The 18,677-nt window shown below is 42.6% G+C and overlaps 1 protein-coding gene across 1 annotated transcript; it reads right to left on the reverse strand.

Annotated features, from left to right (window-relative positions):
- Positions 1-580: 580 nt before the first annotated feature.
- Positions 581-18,161, reverse strand: LOC119555983 (AF4/FMR2 family member lilli). The gene is made up of 7 exons (XM_037867711.1): positions 18,046-18,161; positions 14,982-16,285; positions 10,466-10,644; positions 9,010-9,117; positions 2,974-3,150; positions 2,800-2,905; positions 581-1,712 (listed from the first exon to the last, which is right to left on the reverse strand). Exons 1-7 carry the CDS (start codon positions 18,159-18,161, stop codon positions 1,606-1,608), a joined length of 2,097 nt encoding a protein of 698 aa, XP_037723639.1. The 3' UTR covers positions 581-1,605.
- Between the last annotated feature and the right edge of the window lie 516 nt (positions 18,162-18,677).

An 18,677-nucleotide genomic window follows, 5' to 3' on the forward strand; every position in this document is an offset into this window, starting at 1 on the left:
TGTTGAAGTAAACTAGCAGTTTTTTAATTTCGAACACCAGGCGAACAGGAAAATTCGTAGGTGGCCAACGATTAGTTTTTAAGGCCTCACTAGAGGTGTGCCACTTCAAAATATGTAAGGCCTTTTGCTGACGACCAAGCGAAAGCTCACCTCTAGTCGGCTTGCACTAAACTAACGGTTCTCTTCCAGTAGGAATATGTTAAAGCCCAGCAGCCACTTGCTACGGATTATGTTGGCCTGGTGCCAAAGATCAAGAAATAAGCCGTGAAACTCTGAAGTGCAGATCAATTTTGTCAAGAAAATTATTTTAAGTTCCTGAACGCTCAGATGTAGGCAATGAAAAAATCGGTAGTCTCTTATATTCTACACTACCGTACAAATAAATTGTTTAGAATATGAAAATAAGATGGCAAAGAAAAATTATTTTAAAAAGTATTACATTTCACCATTGGGTTTATTTAAATTACATCAACATTTCCGTATGCACCTGCTTTCGATTTTAAAATAAATAAACAATAATGCATTGGTGAAATTTGTTTTTAATATTTTTATTATTTCCATTCTTGCTGTGTCTGGCATAATTTGTTAAACATGCGTCTTGTAGTTTTCGTTTGGCTTCTTGTTTTTTCGTATTTAAATATATATAGGTGATGTATTTTATTGGTTTCAGTTTGTTTTGTTTTTTGTTTCGTTTAGTATTATTATTAAATATAACTCGTTAATGCATTGCTTAGCTAAAAAAAATCATCTTACAATTAGTTCGACACACCTTGAATTAGTTAGAAGGTTTTTAGTGTTATTCGTTTGGGATTGGCTTGGTTTCCTGTGCACTTTGGGTCTATGAATGGGGTCAGATGGAGGGATTTGGGTGGAGGAGCTATAAGTACGTCGTATGTTTGAGTAAGCTATGTTTAATGAATAGTGAGCAGGCAATAAAGAGTCGGTAGAAGCAACCAAAGAGTTGCATGCTTGGGAGACTGGAACTAGGAGTAGATCCGATCAGATCATATCATATCAGACCAGACTGGGGCTAAGCAACCTGACTTACATGCTATCGCTAGTACATATTTTAGTGTATTTATTTAAATTTATATATATACGCACGATTTGTGCTTTTAATTTACTTTTTATAATGCCACGATAAAATCTCAATACACAATTTGCTTAGATACTATGACTAGTTGCCTATTACAATACCATCCACTCGCATTTGTTTACCTCCGACTCTGGCACTACCCCAATATGTTTGCCCCTCTTATTCGATTTGGATCTCGTTTGTCCAAAAAAAAATGTAAAAAAAATATGTGTAGAAAAAAACAGAATAATATCAACAAGTCTTATCAGTAAACCCCGCCCAGACATTGAACGATTTCGCTCCGGAACTCAAAACGATCTGCTACGATCTGCACACATCCTGGGGCTGGAAACTAATGACTGGTATATATACTATGTACATATATACACGATATATGCATAGGATATAGACAGAGAAATATTTTGTGGATGTTACAGGGCGTTACGCTTGACGCACTACCTCTTAAAACACCGCACCTTAAAGGCCAATTAAGGTGCGATCTTTTAAAAGAAGTCGTCAAAGGTTTTTGATTATGTCTGGTATTGCAGCATTGGGGCTGACAGGTTGGGATGATGCGAGGAGTTCATCCGCAGGGCGGACAGACTCTTGTTGTACCACTCGTCCTCCGGGGACATGCCTGCAAAGGAAAGGAAAGCGATTATTATATAGAGCAATTATGGTGTATATATAAAGCAATCCAATCGACACTACGCATCCACAACCACTTGAAATCTATTTATTAAAGTTTCTTTAATATGTATATCAAGCTATCCAGTCGACAGTAAGAATCAGTGCACAGCCAAATCCTCACAAATTAAAGTATTATAATTTCTTATCTATAATATCTATATATCTATAAAACTATCCACTCAAATCTTAGAGTCAATGCACAGCCATTTGCCACACAGCCACTGCTTGAATGACACTATTATGGCTTCTTATCTATACATATGAAGCTATCCAATCGAAACTAAGAATCAACGCCTAGCCAAATCCTCGCAAGTTACAATATTATAGTTTCCCTATAAATGTACATGTGTACCTCTGGATTCTTCTAGACGCCTTGCATTTCCGTGCTGCGGAAATTCCCAGCTAATGACCACCTAAAGTCACACACACGACTGACTTGGAAGAACGATTTCTTATCCTGCCGGAAATTCATTTCACTATTTCTTATGGAATTTGGCCAAGACCTACTACGACTCCTCCCTAACATCCGGCAGGTCACCTCCAAAAAGTAGCCTCCCCACCCTCTTGATTTGGCGAGCACTTGATTTGTTTACGCCTGATTACGAGAACCGCCTGGCTTTGGGCTTAGTAACCCAATATGCGAAGGCGCCTCCCCCGATAAACAACCTCGGACTCCAGACGCTTGCAGCGGAAATTTACTTAGGGACTAGGGATTCGATTTGGAACTTGGGGATTTGGGGGACATGGGGAATTCGGGGGAGACGCCTTCTACACAACCTGAGATTCTCTCGCGCGAAGGCCTCGTTTCGGCCACTCGGCGCAGCTCGGGGAAGCTCGGCTAAGCTCGGTATATCTCGGTATATCTCGGAAACTACAACAGTCCGATCTCCAGATCCGATCCAGACCAATCAATCATTCCAAATCGAACCGTGGTCAGAAGCGGATCATGAAGTGGTCAGTGAAAGTGATAGTAAAAGTGTTCTAGTCCCAGAGTGATCTTGGGTGAGTGCTAGGATTAGATCCTCCCTACTAACCCATCGAGTCCTGACGCACTCCAACGGATCCCATGTTCGTGCTGTGCGCCATCGAGAACGGCTGTGTCATGCCCGGATAGGAGGAGGCGCCCATTTGGAACAGGTCCTGCAGATTATACAGATAATATATTTATAAGATATGATATAGGAGTGTGGATAGATGTGGGATCTCACCTGGGGATAGCGGTTCATGGTGTTGTGGTGCGGATACGGCTGGTAGCCCCGCGAGACGCTGTAGCCCTGGATGTTCCTCATCATCCCGTTGCAGGATGGGATCACAGACGGTGCCAGGGCCTTTTGCAGCTGCTTCTCCTGCTTCCGGTACTTGGCGCGTCGGTTCTGAAACCAGACCTGCAGGGAAAAGCCAAAAATTTGGTAGGGGATTATTGTTTAAGTTCTTAAAGGCAGACGGCGGACGGCTTAAGGTGCCTTTAAGTTTCACTTTGAAAAACCCTCGACGGGAAGAGGACGAAGCTTAATGATGAAATAAGAAGGCAGAGAGCTAAATGGAAAACCCCCATCCAGGACCCAGTGCCCAGGACCCTGGAACCCAGAGCCCAGTCCCCATCTCCGCCCCCCCCCCCCCCCCCCCCCCCCCCCCCCCCCCTTCACCATCTTTGCTTCGGGCTAAGGACACGATGCCAACGTCTTATGAGTGAAAAAATCTACTAAATTGAAATTGAAAATAAGTTGACGACGCTGTTTGCTGCGAGGGTCTCTAAGTGAGTGGGAGTAGGACCATGGGTATGGGTTTCCTGCCCTGTTTAGATATTATTAAAGACGGTCCTCCTCCTGATGATGATGATGGTGTCCTGGCCCCTCCACACCCCCCTGCCTGCGTCCCTTTTTTCCATGATGGCGAAAAGAAATTGCCAAGATGAAAGCAGGGCTCTGCACTAGACAACAAGACGACCAAGATGGGGATGTTGGGCTGCGATGGGATGGGAATGGGATCGAAAAGGGAGTGGGACACGATGGTGTGTAGAAATTTCCGACATTTTGGAAGCTGCTCAGCTTGCTTTGACTTACTTAGAGGATGCGAGGGAGGAAAATGTCCTGAAGGGTGGCAAAAGTAAGGGCAAAGGCAAAGCTGTAATGGCGGCACCCAGACTTCAGACTCGGGTCTTTCGATTTTTTCTCCTTTCATTTTCTTATTTATTTTATCATTATTATTATCTTTGTCCATGACTATGTACACGTACATCTCTGTTGGGCGATGGAGATGGGATGGAATGGGATGTTGGGTCTGTGGGGCCCTGAGTCTGTGCTGGGGCCCTCGTAGCCCCTTTAAACGAAAAGTACCGCCTGTCGGGGGTTGTTTTCAGCGCCCACTTTATGGCTCGTTCGGTTTCGTTTGGTTGGCTGGCTGCTGTTGCCAGCAGAAAAATGCTGCCCTGCAAAATAATGCTCTTAACCATCGGCCATGTATGGTATACCATGGATATGGCATGCTACGGATGGTATGGATGGTACGGATGGTATGGCATGGATTGTAGCCCCACTTTGAGGGTGGAAAATGCGTTGTCTGAATGATTCGATGGAGCTCTGTCTATCTGTCGTTCAATTTCAGAGCCAGCTGAATGTGTGTGGGTGGATGTGTGTAGTTGGGTGGGGAAACTCAATTAAGGATACATTTGATGGCACACTCGCAAACGTACATACGTATGCGCATACATCCACGGGCCAAACAAGAACAAACAAAATCGAAGGGAAATTCGATTTTAGCCAACATTTTTGCTAGCCTCCAATGAGTTTGCTGGCCCAGCCAGATCTTTAAGTTTGCCTATTTATAAAGCAGCCAAAAACTTAAATTATACCGAGGCAAATTATGGAGTACAAATAACCATGGTCAAAAGGCAAACGCACACACATTAGCCACTCGGCCACGGCGGAAATATGAAAATTAAACGTATTCAAATTGAATTTACTTTCAGCATTTAATCAAATTTAGCCGCTGCCAACGTTTGTTTTTTACTCGCATTTCTTTTTTTTTTTAATTTTTTGTTTTTTTACCACACAGCGCTTTGAGTTTTTGTCTCGATTCTGCACTTTTTCCTATTTTTTCGCTTTTGTTCCGTTTGTTGGAGAAGTTAGATGAACTTTTTAGCAGGAGGAGATTGCAGGTTGCAGGTGGGAGATGGAGGATAAAAGATGGTAAATGGGAAATGGGGGACTGGAGATTCCACCATCGGTGACCTACAAATGCGAAAGGTGACTAATTGCCAACGGGTGACTAACTTTCCTGGAAACACACACTCTTTTTTCCATGGACTTTCATTTGAGGGCCTGAAATATGACATTAAGCATATCCAATTTTGTCCACCCCTTATGTTTACTGCGAATCGGCGGCAAATACCAAAGTTCTCATGACAAGTGGCGCCTTTCCCCTAAAAACAAAAACCTGCGCCTCATAACTACAAATAAACAGTAAACTGGTGAAATCTATATAGTCGCAGACCTTTCATTTCGCACGATTGTTTGTTTACGCGTCCAGGGTTTCTGCCTTACTCTGGTTACCCCTCTTGCCTGCTCATCAACATAATCCGCCAATGTCTACACATATCTACAGTGAAATATAATCTAATCATCGCGACCGTAACAGTGATCACTCTTAAAATGAAGGTCATCTTTAACAGTTAGTTTCTTGACTTTCATTTATCAGTCAGAAATAGCCGTTAAGGTATGACTTTTACTTTAACTATCAAAAAAAAAAAGTGTTATGAAAAGTTCTCTGGATAATATCACTCTTATTTGTTTTCTTTTCAGGCTATGTGAGTTCTTATAAGTAGAGGGTTAAGATTTCAATTTATTAAGTTTTATTAACTCTTCTGAGGATGGCAACAAATACATATTGTTTTAAGGTCGTGATGAGCCATGATCAATATTATACTAGTGTAAGGTAAATGGACTTCGGATTTTAACAGTCGATATGCAACGATGCTTGATTGTTTTCAATTTTATTCCCCATTTTATGGTTTTATACAATCAACCCTAAACTTACGGGGATCGCTGGAAAACGGATTAGGAAATGATTTTAGATATAATCGGAAGATGGAACTATATATACAACTAACTTTAATATACCAGGCTTTTTCTATAATTTATATTCTTTTAGACAAATGTTTCTAGGTGAAATAAGTTTATCTTTCATCTCTTCTTGCTTCAAATAGCTAGTGCTATAACTTGAACCTATATACAGTTAAGAAACTATTTACTAATGTATATAGGTATTGAATAGTTCATTCGCACTTGACAAACAAGTTCTAATGCAGTCAAAATTTCCACTTGAGACATACTTATTCTTGGCTGATGGATTTTCCAAGCAGATGTGCCCAGGAACGCCCCCATTCACGCCCACCTCATCATCCCATCATCATTATCATCATCGTCTTTCCCTCATCACCATCCAAAGTACGCGATGAGCGTCAATTTTCCCGCTTTCAGTAGAATGTATACACGAAAATTTGTCAACACGATGTTTTCGTTGCAGGGCGCTGAGTGCCAGAGTCAAGTTGCGAGCAATCGTCGGATTACCAGGGGGTACAAATATCCCTATAGGGCTGCGAAATCGGGGGGTGGTGGAGGCAGTACTCGTTCCTCTCCGTAAGGGTGTTGCATGGTAAATATTTGAACATTTGCTGAAAAATATGGTTTATGCGGCGATAATAGACCGGCAAGGCTTTTTTTGTTCTGCTCTCTGGTTTACAGTGTCTAATTTGACCGAGAACAGTTGTTCCAAAAAAAAGGGGCTGGGGCAAATGGATGTGCTGATTACAAGGGTATCCTTGTAATAATTGCAGTAATTTATAATGATTTCGATCAGTATGGAAAATATATGCCAAATGTCCTAATATCCTAACAAGTTTCTAATGATATAGGTGTTTGCATTTTTATATGGTACGAAAAATGCGAAAAGTTAATAATTTCCAGGTTTGAATTCCAATTAACTGGAAATTAAGCAACGGGTTCAACGAGGTATGACATTCCTCGATCTGGCGTTTATTTTCTTTACTGAATTTTTAGACCGAAAAATGGGATTCCGATTTTGGTCCAAAATACAATATTCAATTTTTAGTAAAAAATACTATTTTTCTTTCCAGTTTTTCAATCGTAGTTTAGCCAAATCAAGGCGTACATCAAAAATACCGACTGTTTTGAGCAGCTTGCTACATATGCTAACGATCCCAATCAGTTTAGGGAAAATTAATTTTTTTGACTAAATTTCACATTTGTCATAAGGGGTAACATCGTCTATTTTTGCGAAAATCGGTCAAAAATGAAAGTTTCCGGGTTTGAAAGCTAATCGATTGGGAATTTAATTACGAGCTCAACGAGGTATGACATTCCCTATTCCGACTTTATTTCGCAAAATGATTGCCAAAAAACCTAGTTTGTTTGGGTCAAAAAATAGGTAGAAGGATTTGAGACAAAAATACCATTATTTTTTGCAGTTTTTCAGTAACTCTGAAACGTAACTCTGTCACAACGAGGCGCACAGCTAAAAGACCGGCTGTTTTGAGCAGCTAACAACCTAGGCTTTCGATCCCCATCACATTCCGGGAAATTTTTTTTTTGACTATTTTTCACATTTTTGAATAACATCGTCTATTTTTGCGAAAATCGGTCAAAAATTAAAGTTTCCGGATTTGAATGCCAATGGATTGGAAATTAAACAACGAGCTCAACGAGGTATGACATTCCTCATTCTGACTTTTATTTTTATTACGGCAGGCAAAAAACGAATTTTTTAAGGTCAAAAAATGGTATTCCGATTTTAGTCAAAAATACGATTTTTCCTTCCAGTTTTTCAATCGTAGTTTAGTCAAATCCAGGCATACAGCTAAAAGACCGACTGTTTTAAACAGCTTGCTACATATGCTAATGATCCCAATCACTTCAAGGAAAATTTATTTTTTGACCAATTTTCGCATTTTTTGTAAGGGGTTACATCATCCATTTTTGCGAAAAATGGCAAAAAATTAAAAATTTACAGGTTTGAATGCCAATGGATTGGAAATTAAGCAACGAGCTCAACGAGGTATGACGTTCTCCGATCTGACGTTTATTTTCTTTGTAGCAGCCAAAAAACTGAATTTTTAGGGCGAAAAAATGGGATTACAATTTTGATCCAAAATACGATTTGCCTCAAATCTCTATATCTAAATATGTTCTTGGTGCTAAGACATTCAAGGGCTTGAAGTAGATAAAATATGATTAGATTTTCTGATAATAGTATTATCATAATACAAGTCACATAAGTTAAGTAAGATTTTCTATATTAGCTTTCGTAAATACTTTCGTTTTATAGAAAATCATTTGAACTAGGCTAGTAAAGCTATTCAGGTTAATAGTCAATCAGTCCATAGTCAAATAATATCATTCATGCATATTTTTAGCCACATCTCTACAATTTAATATGTTCTTGGTATCTTAGGACTTTCCAGAGTAAGTGTAAAAAATATGATTAGATCAACTATTTTTGAACACATTCTCTTGATAGATATTCGGAGTTCTGTTGCTATGTAAGGTCACTATAAGCGACCTGCTGAAAAGTACTTTCTAAAAAGGCTGATAAAATAAAAATAGCCGTAACTCGACACCGCAGAGACAGGAGTTCCTGCCTTTGGGCGAACATGTGACATAGCTGATTGGGTCGTCAACCCTGCTACTCCCTGATTTTCCTACTCCCCTGCAATCGCCCACCACCCGCCGAAACCCACTTGTCTAGCAGTCATGATAAAACTATAAATTAATTATTACCGCGGCGCACTTGAAAGCGCACCCGAGGAGAACCATCGAACCGAGAGCTTGGCAATGCGGACCAGGGGGGTTTTCAGGGATTCCCGGGGATTGTCAGGGGTTCCAGTGCTTTAGATACGACCGAAAAATACTTGAGAGCAACACCACTGCGAGCCAGTCAGTCGGAATAATCGCACGCTAATCGGTGACCAAGATCACCACCATCATCAGCGGTCCATCAGCAGGATATATCCCGAACTATATTGGTCAGGGCACCCGGGATTCTGTTCGCACATTGTGACTCTGGCACGAACAACTGTTGAAATTGCAATTGAAGTAATTGGCTCCGCTCCTTGCGAGCAATTGGAATGGGTTTTGGTTTGGGATTGGTTTTCGGGATATGGAATATGGGATACGGGATTCGGGTCTGCTTTGTGGAGCTGGAACTGTTGATTGGAGGGCATTACTCACTTGAATCCGCGCCTCGTTCAGCTTTGTTGTTCGCGCCAGCTCTTCGCGGCAGTAAATATCCGGATAATGCGATTTGGCGAACGCTGCCTCCAGTTCCGCTAATTGTTCCTGAAATTAAGCGGATTTTAATTAGGCGAATTCGGTGTGCGGTGATTTTTTTATTCCCCCAGCTTCGCTTGTTTCTCCTCATTAAATCCTAGCTTTTCGGCGAATTTCCTTTTCGGAAAAGCCATCTCTCCGAATTTCGTTTAAAACTGAGCTCAATCCTAATGGCAAACTATTTTAAAAGGTTGCTCACCTAAAAACACTTCATAAGTTACACAGTCAAATTTTTAAATAATTCTATCTCCGCAAGTCAAACATCCATTTATTATTATTTATTATTTATGTTTTTATGAATGACAAAAAGGGTTTGGTTTTCAAGAATTGTTTAGCTTGGTGGTAAGATTATATTACAGTAGTAATTTGTTCGAGCTCTTGATATCGGACCGTTGCTTCAAGAAAAATAAATATTGACTAACGTAACAAAACGTATAAAAACATTTAACATAAACAATATATTTTCAGTCTAGTGAGAAGACTCTGTATCTCGAATATTTCACTTGTTAGATGGATGTTCAAGTTATGGAAGCTAGACTGAAGATAACTTTGCTTTGCGAGAAATTCGATTAATGCTCGTATGTATCGCTTCCGGGTAAATAAAAATTACTTAAATTGCATAACCGAAAAAGGAAGAATAAACTTTTCCATTAAGGTCCGGTTTCTCAAGTGCCGGCTAACATTAATCGACAGATGAAGTCCCTCCTAAGAAACTTGGTTTTCTCAATGTAAAAGCTTATAAGTCTAGCAAGAACTCTCTGTTAAGTATTTGTCGAATCGATTAAGTGACAGCTGATTTTAAAAGGCAGATTAAGTTTTTCGCCATATACCAAACTCTCTCTTTAACCGTCACTCGAGAAATCGGCCCTGAGTGGTAATATCCGAACTAGATTATCATTTGAAAAGAAACTCTAAATGAAAATAAGGGGTTTGTTTCTATAAACTAACATATGACATAATCGATGCCCCCACTTATTAGTTTTTCAAATGCAAAGCGATGGCTATATATATTAAGTAGGTTTCAAACTAGTTCTCGATCCCTTACAATCCCAACCAATTGTGTGTACCTAGGCGCCTGAAAGTTTTATTTGTTTCTTTTACTATCCATCGTCTGGTCCTTATTAGACACCTTGCTTCGCCTGTTTTTAGCCAGGTACTTGGCTGCCCAAGTACCCTTTTGTTGTTGGTTGTCGCCGGTGCTCTTGTGGCATCAAAGTTTTTAATTACGAGTAACCTTCACGAAATCCAATTAGGATTTCAGCCGGCGAGGGAATGTGGGGGGTGTGGGGATAGAGGTACTTAGGAGGGATCCGGGGATCCGGGGGATCCTTGGGCTCCACCAGCACTGAAAACTGACCTGTGTGAATGTGGTTCGATGTCTCCGCCTGGCGGGCGTCGGACAGGACGCTGTGGTTGGGGTGTGGCCGGCGTGCTGGCTGAGCGATGATAATCCACTTCCTGGCGAGGTGATGCCGGCGGAAACCGTGGACAGGCCGCTGTTGGGTTCCGGCTTGAGCTTCTTGAAGGCGCCTTCCGCTGCAAGGATACCAAAAACCGAAAAACATACGCGTTGTTATAATAATTTTCCTGTTTAGTATGCGTGGTACGTTTAAGTTCCCGCAAAATGCTGCATAATTGCCAGGACCAGGGGGAGACCAAGGGTGTACCATGACATGCCAGGACACCAGGACATGCCATCACCGCACTGCGGCCACAAGACGCTGCCATTGTCGTAAAAAGGTGAAAAGCGGCGACTTGGACAGACGACGGCGGTCGCATGAATATGCAATATGGGATAATTTATGCAAATTTCTGGCACATTAATCGAGGCAGCCCGGCTGCAGGACGAGAGTCCTGATCCCGGTCCTACCAGGCCGTCACCTGTACCCCTGTTGCGACGCGTGCCGGCCAAAAAGGCGGCTAAAGGTGGCCAAATAACGGGCCAAAGGTCAAAGTAGGGCACTCTGGGCACTTTCGCATTTCGGATTTCACATTTTCCACCTCGACTCCTCGGCCTTTGGCGCTTAATTGACGCGCTTAGCTCGTTAACAAAATGCAAACTATGTTGAAAATGCTCTGGATACCGTCCGCCTAATTGAATCACAAACACAAATAAAATGAAGCGAGTACCGGTATTTATGTTAAGTAAGGACCTTGCCGCCATCTCGTCCTCCGAAAACCTTCGAAACCGCCCGCCGTCTAATGCAATTGACCTTGCTGTTGTGGGTGTGGCTTTGTTGGGTGTTAGGAGTTGAATGGACGTCGGATGTTCCTTCCTGGCGCCTGTTGCACAACCAAATAGGGTCAATTAATCCAGCACACGTTAAATAAAAATAATAGGGTATTCAAAGTGCAAAACTCGACTGCAAAACTGATAATCAGATTAATTTTTTTCCTCGGGATTTAAAAATTAAAAACATTTGTCCTTCGTTTCAGGGAGTTTTTGTTGTCAATACCAATCTAATAGGGCCATTTGTTTATTGTCACTTATAACCCATTTATTTAAATTGATCTGTTTTTACATGCAAGCAGAAAAAGTTTTGAAATCGGACAATCGTTGAACTGGTGTGGGTTTCCTTTCCATGTACATTGTTCACACCCCTGAATAAGTCTATTTTACTTTAAACCTGCATATAACCAATATTTTTCATTGGCTTTTCCACAGAACACTGTCTGTTTTAAAGACATTTGCTTTCTAACAGGTACATTCACAATAGTATTCCTTGTACGAGATGCAATACATAAAATATCTTGTATCTATTAAAGCCCTTATTTAAACTTGTAAATTACTGCAATAAGTTCTGGGAGAACTAAAATTATATAGCACACACATTTCTTCCAACCAAAAAAAGCTGATATTTTTGTGAATCAGTCCACCTATCGGTCAGCCATAATAATGATCTCGTAAAACCTATTTTGTAAAAACAGAAAACTGTTCTTTAACAGCTTTTAAAAAGTTGTTTTAAAGTGATAAAGGGATTGGGAGATAAAAACTCCTCATAGCTAAATCCTAAATCTGCCACTATCGGCAGGTATTTGTAAAACGATCCTCACGTATTCACTACCTTTGGAGTTTAATCATAAAGTCAGTCGCCCAGTTTTTTTTCTATGGGTTTAAGGTACTATAATCATGCGATAAAAATAATTAAAATAAATCAAATATTTTAGCCGGGAAGGCCTTATTTTTGCCATGGCAACAATTTTATATCACATAGTTCTCTTCTCAGCAGTAAAAATTATTTAAACAACGATTGGGCCGACCATAGCTAAAGTTTTCCACACCTTGAATTGAAAGTAGAGTTAAGACTAAGAGAACGTATTGAAATTTAGCGTTTAAAACCTACTTTTTGTTTTACATATTGACTAGAAAAGAGCCTGTGCTTAGAACGCAACGATTTAACAAGTTAATTTAATGACTACGCAAGCTTTTTATCTTTCTTTTTTATCCTTCGCCGGTAACTAAACTTTTCCTCTCATCAACTCCACACAACAGCGCTTACTATTCTTTTAGTTCCCCACACTGACATCTGGATCCTTAAATATCCTTATTATTACGAACCTACTTCAATTGAAACTTAATTGTTGTACTTTGCTCAATTTATATTGTTGCTTAGAAACAAATATCGCAATCGGTTCCGAGCTAAATAGTTCGGGGTACGGAAACTATCGTCTAAGAATTACATTTTGCAGTGTTACAGAAATATATAATAGGAGAAAAATAAAAGCGAAAAGAACTTGTTTTTGAAAGTTAAGAAGTTGTACCTCCTATGCAAGCTCGGACTAAAACGACCTAATAATTTCAGCGATGGCCAACAGGTTGAAGGATAAACAGTTCTATATTTTTACGCCTTGGGTGATGTGAAGGAGGAGTCATTAATTATATTTTTTCAGATAACTCGAGCCCACGTGGGAAGGTCTAAACTTTCGGTATAACCTGTGTTACATAAAATTAATGAATCATAATGATCTTATCAGAACACGTTCATGTAACTCACATTAAAAAAAAAAAAGGTGGATTGACTTTTGATACGAGTTTTATAATACAGCGGAACGTTACATAAATTTCTTCAAACCGAAAGTCCATTCAATTTTAAAGGGAATTTGGTGGGAAGAAATTCGTGTAGCATCCTTGATTTTTCACGGTCCGACTTTATTGAAAGTTTATTAATTATGTTCATATTTGTGTGTGCACTAAAAAATGTTTTATTTATAAATATGACCAAAATAGGATAAATCTAACAGTAACTGATTAACTAAAAAGTTGGTCAAAATTTTCCATTTAATGAACTAATACCTAATGAAATAACATACTAGGAGAGGCTGTCGATGCACTGCGTCCTGGGATCCAGTTCTGACATGGTGACATCGCACATATCTCCAGTAATCACATCACAAACACCGACACTCTAACTGATTTTTCAGCTACCACAGCACCTAGGTCATGAATGCTAGGCTAGAACTACTTGGGAATTATAAGCACATAAAGAGGGGATCAATTCTTAATTAACATTATCGATGACGTGGCCTTTTGTGAATATCAATAATATTGCACATTCTTTAGTTTAACTTTATAAAACATGCAACTTACAACCAACAACAAACTAAAAACCATAACATTGCATGATGTATGTTGCAAATTATTTGTTGTGTGGTGAATGTAAGTTATTAAATTTCGGACATTGCAAGTTGTAAGTCTTTAATATTGTTAAAATTATATTCAACTAATATAAATTTGATAATACTGAAATTTACAAAAGGCCACGTCATCAATAATGTTAAGAAAACATATCCCCTCCGCAGTTACCTACAAATTCATGACCTATTTAGGGGATATGGCAGCCTATAAATCACTTGCTCAGAGGTTTCAGGAGGTGAAATATGTAGTTCTAACCTTATAGTGCCGACATTTGTAGACCGATTACAGATTACAGAAGATATGTATCTCTGTAGGGATGTCTTCAAGTTGGAACTGGACTCACAGATGCAATTCATCCAGAACAATATTGTTTATTAAATTATACATTTCTAGTTATTGCTCAAGGTAAGTTAAGTATTATATTTCATACAAGAAATGAAGTTTTAACTTTCTTACAGATTTGATGAAATAAAATGTGACAAGCATGTCACAAGGTTTGGCATATTTGATCCTTATCTTTTTGTGGTAAGTATAGAATATAGTAACCTGTTCAGATAAAATTCCTATCATGACTTGGGGCTAACATAAAAAGTAAGTTTTGAGAAGATTTATAAAGAGAGTTTTAGACTTTTCAAACTTTTTTAAAAGATGCTGTACCGATTGTTTGTAAGATTACGTTTTTAAGATTACGCTTTGATAAAGCGACATATTTCCCTATGAATTTCACGCTTAAAGGTGATCTTTAAGCAAGATCAATATATAATATATTCGTATTCAAAAATTGCTCTTAACTCATGGGTTGAATCGTCAATCGATTATCTCTAAGAGTCCCTAAGCCATCGAGCTGTACCCAAACAATAATAGCGTACTCGCTTTCCTATATCCTTTAATGTCCTCTGAAGGCTCATTGGTTTTATTGCGAATTAAGTGTGCTTGGATTAGAGGTTGTCCAGCTGTCCAGCCGTCCCGCTGTGTAATCTCCACTAGAGTGGTGGCCAGCGGTGGCGGATAAGCCGGGCACAAAGGCAGCGGTAATAGGAAGCTGCAAAGGAGCATCAACAAACAGGCGGATGACAAAGGACCCTGCAGTCGCCGGGAAGAGCAACACAAAGAGGAAGAAAGGGTGGCCAAAGGGTAATTTCCTGCTAATGGCCAGGGCCATTGTGGTCAGATTAGGGACCCCCTTCCCCATCCCCAACCCCATCCCGATCCCGACACCCAGATTAGCAACACTCACCCGAGATGGTGTGGTCCGAGAGGCGCGAGGGCGGCGTGTGGGCCGGCGTGTGGTGGTGCGAGGACGAGTCCATGCCCGGCGTGGGCAGGCCGGAGTAGAGGGCGCTGAAGTCCTCCGGCGTGCTGCTGCACTTGCGCTGATGGTTCAGCGAGGAGGAGGAGGACTTCTCCAGCGTGGTGATCGGCGACCGGGTGTCCTGCACCGAGCTGGCCAGGCTGAGCAGCCGGTTCTCGTGCGCCGATCCGCCGATGCCCATCAGCCGCTGGTCCTGGAACGACATGAACTTGGTGTCCTGCGCCACGCCCCCATGCTGCATGCTGGCATGATCCTCCAGCAGGCCCTGCTGCAACCCCAGCAGTCCGCCGACCAGATTCGGACGCAGCTCGTCCATGCTCAGCTTGCCCGCCTGTCCGCCGGCCGAGAAGTTCAGCTGGCGGCTGAAGATCGCCGGAAAGATGTTGAACTGCTGCGAATCGGCGCTGGACTGCGGACTCAGTCCCAGGCTATGGGGCGCCACGTGGGGCAGCGACGAGGAGGCGGAGGAGGAGGAGGCGGCGGCGGCTGCTGCGGCCGCTGCTGCTGCTGCTGCGGCGGCGGAGGACACCGAAGATCCTTGGCCCGCTCCGGATGAGCTGGGACCGTTGCCGATGAGCAAAGTGGGTGTTCCGCCGCCTCCGTTGTTGATTAGTTGCTGCTGCTGCTGTTGTTGCTGTTGCTGCTGCTGTTGTTGCTGCTGCTGCTGCTGTTGTTGTTGCAGCGGACTTGCAACACCCACGCCCGGCGGTAACTGTTGCTGCTGCTGCTGTTGTTGCTGCTGCTGCTGCTGTTGCGGCACCACCGACGGCAGCAATCCGTGATGACCGTGGGCTATCGCTAGAGCGTGGGCGTGGCTGCCGTGGGCGTGGCCGCTGTGGGCGTGGCTGGCGTGGGCGTGCGGATGGGCCAGGGACAAGGCCACCGAGGAGTTGCTGCCGTTGCTATTCGATTGCTGTTGCTGTTGCTGCTGCTGCTGTTGCTGCTGCTGCTGCTGTTGCTGCTGTTGTTGCACAGCTGTTGCTGCTGCTGTTAGATTGCTGTTGTTGTTGTTGCTGGTGCCGCCGACGACGACTCCTCCGGAGGAGGCTCCACCGGAACCAGGGCCGCCGGCACAACTCTGATGTTTGAAATCCAACTTGTGGCCGGCGTAGAAACGCTGCGTATCGATATACGTCTTGAAGAAGTCGATTGAGTAATCCAACTGGAAGCTGTCTCGCGGCGAACGCGCTCCCGTTTTAATAGATCGAATTTTGGTGGGGGGTAGGGGCCTTTAAGGATAAAGGCCTTTCGGAATATATATAGTATGTATATGTTTAGTATATGGTCTTCGATACTATGCGATTTCACTGATATGACACTCTGCTCAAGAACTGAAACTGGTTGACTGCCCGACGGCAAAGGAGAACTTGTGATGGTATAGAATCACTTTGGCACGACACATTCAAAAAAAAAAACAGATCTGTCTGTATTATATATCCAGTAGAGTAGTTGGTTATATCCCATTGGCTCTACACATATATTACATAGGATAGGATGGGAGATGATCAAGGACCGTACCGGTACCGCGAACCATAGGATCGTTTCGTTACCGTATCGTTAGTTTTGAGTACCGCTTCGCCAGGAGCCGCTGGAGCAACTATGGCTGTTTGTTTTTTGACAGCTCGTCCTGCTCCCCAGGAAGGAGCAAGAGGAAGAACAAGATAAAGTCCTTTCGCCGTATCGCATACGTATGCGTGTGTGCGTGTTTGGGTGAGTGCGCGAGTTCAAGATGATAACAAATTTCGTCTCGTCCTTGTTTTTTCGTTTGCGCTTCAATTTTTTTTTTTTGTATTATTGTTATTCCTCTCAGAGGTCCTTTGTTATGGTTCGTTTTCGTTGTTGTTGTTGTTGTTGTTGTTGTTGCTGGATGGTTAACGCTGGCGTTACGGCGATACGTATTCTCGGCCGATCAAACTTAAAATGATATACAATTTCAGGCAACATACAAAATTATAACGAAATTAAGGATCATGTGCTCGACAACAGAGACGCCGCCGTCGCTGCTCGTCCTTCTGCTTTTGATTTTCCTATCCCTGTTTCGTCCTCCCAGCGGTGGTGGTTCCTTTTTCGTATTACTCTCTCTATAAATATATATGGGCGCACATGTATATGTCCTGCTGCGGGGACATTTGCGGGCTGCGCGCGAACGATTGGTGGTTTTGCCTCCGCCGTTCGCAGTGTGTGTGCGCCGTCTGTGTGCTGCCGAGACCACGAATCGTTAGTCGTACTAATAATTTTCAAAAAATAATGAAAGAGCGCGAGCGAGAGGGGGCGAGTTCCGCTGTTGTCCCGCTCACACACACACACACACACTAGCGAATCTCGCTTGCCGTCTCGCCTTATCCTGCTTGGTTAATTGCGTTAGTCGTCGCCATTGCTGCACTCTCTGTTCCCCTCTAACTCCGAATCGGAGTCGCAGTCGGAGTCCGAATATCCGAATTCGATTTCGAATCGGATTCAGTGAGCCGTACGCCAGGATGCGGAGCAGAAGCAGCTGAAATTCAAGCTTCCTAGCCCAGTTCCGACGGAAAGCGAACAGGACTTGGTCGATTTCCACCGAGTCCCCAATCCGAATCCTTATGCGATCGAGTGGCAGTCGGCCCAGGTCCACTTGGTCCTGCTTGGACCACCTTAATCCTGAAGAGGCTGCTCCAGCTGGCGAACTCCAGTCGAATGCGCCGAGTTGCGCCAAAGCGCACGGGCCCAGAGAGAGAGAGCGTGAAAAGAGAGACGGCACTCTGGTGGCGGGGAAAGAGATGGCCATAGGCTGGCAGGCGACGTCGGCAGAGGCAGTGATGTCCTGCCATCGCGGAACACTAGTTGTACTGCTCTAACAACCGGTATCCTTGCGGGGCAAGGCCCTCAGCCAATCGCTGGCCAGCAAAATGGAGTTAAGGCCGCTGAGAGGGGCCACCAGAAAGCCCCCTTTCTGTTGTTATTTTTGCCGCTGCTGCGCAATGAATTAATCCTTGTTAAATGTGTCGATGACACAGGACGACGCAGGACGTCAACGATGGCAGCGACGCGCTGTTGCCGCTTTTCCTCACGCTTTTCCTCACGCTTTTCCTGCCACTTTCCTTCGTTGCGCAGCGCCAGAAGAGCCATGGAAAGCCAGCTGTCTATCCACCTCGTCCTTCGCATCCCTGCCATCCTTAAAACAATACATTCAGCTGAAAGTCCCCAAATGCCTGTCTGCTTTCCTTCGGTTTCGTATGGTTTCGTTTGCTTTCGTTTGGCTTTGTTTGGTGGCACCAAGTTCCAGCTCCTCGTTGAACATTTTCCAGCCGAAGGATGGGCACTCCTGGCAGTAGGACTCCCCTTTAAGGCGTTCCGCAAATGGGGCCCAAATGGGCCACTCATCGGATGTCCCTCCCCCATCCTTTTCATTCGGGCCTGGGTCGAAATGATTAAAACTTTTTCTTGGGCAAGGATATTAAAAAAAAGTCTTTAACTGGGCACAAGACCAACACACACATGTATCTGCACAAGTTCGCTGTAGCTAAAGATTTCGATTTTAATAAGCTAAGGAAAGAGAAATAGCTTCATAAAAAAATGGTAGCTGAAAAATAAACATTTCGGTAAATTTATAACATTTAAAGGAATTTCCCTTAAAAATGTCTG

This window comes from Drosophila subpulchrella, chromosome X (genome assembly GCF_014743375.2).
Source record: "Drosophila subpulchrella strain 33 F10 #4 breed RU33 chromosome X, RU_Dsub_v1.1 Primary Assembly, whole genome shotgun sequence".
Taxonomy (NCBI): Eukaryota; Metazoa; Arthropoda; class Insecta; order Diptera; family Drosophilidae; genus Drosophila; species Drosophila subpulchrella.

What these genes read in the sequence shown, in the direction of transcription:
- LOC119555983 (XM_037867711.1), bottom strand. Translation starts at nt 18,161, where the DNA reads ATGGCTCTTCTGGCGCTGCGCAACGAAGGAAAGTGGCAGGAAAAGCGT. An exon ending in TGAACGAGGCGCGGATTCAA is followed by an intron (nt 3,151 to 9,009) that starts GTGAGTAATGCC and finishes TTTTCCCTGCAG; the next exon opens with GTCTGGTTTCAGAACCGACG. An exon ending in CCATGAACCGCTATCCCCAG is followed by an intron (nt 2,906 to 2,973) that starts GTGAGATCCCAC and finishes TATAATCTGCAG; the next exon opens with GACCTGTTCCAAATGGGCGC.